The sequence below is a fragment of the Eimeria mitis genome, genomic scaffold (assembly GCF_000499745.2).
Source record: "Eimeria mitis Houghton genomic scaffold, Emh_scaff5585, whole genome shotgun sequence".
NCBI classification, from domain to species: Eukaryota; Apicomplexa; class Conoidasida; order Eucoccidiorida; family Eimeriidae; genus Eimeria; species Eimeria mitis.
In genome coordinates, this window is record NW_013573855.1 from 2,031 (window position 1) to 2,258 (window position 228).

At 53.9% G+C, this 228-nt stretch overlaps 1 protein-coding gene across 1 annotated transcript in view; it reads left to right on the top strand.

The window, feature by feature from the left end:
* EMH_0082950 (uncharacterized protein) overlaps positions 1–228 on the top strand; it is a gene marked incomplete at both ends in the record, with an annotated part of 1,566 nt that overhangs the window by 607 nt on the left and 731 nt on the right. The window contains one exon of the mRNA XM_013500592.1: positions 11–193. Coding sequence (XP_013356046.1) covers positions 11–193 — 183 coding nt within the window. The remainder of the gene's footprint in view (positions 1–10; positions 194–228) is intronic.

Below are 228 nucleotides of genomic sequence, written 5' to 3' on the forward strand. Positions count from 1 at the left end.
GCAGCAACAGTTGAGGAGCCGCAGCCATCAGCAGCAGAAGGACCAGCAGCAGCAGCAGCAGCAGAACCAGCAGCAGCAGCAGCAGCAGAAGCAGCAGAACCATCAGCAGAAGCAGCAGCAGCAGCAGCAGCAGCAGCAGCAGAACCAGCAGCAGCAGCAGCAGCAAGAAATAAAAGTTATAAACTTCATTTCTGTGAGGATACAAACGAACCCGAGGATGTATGCAAC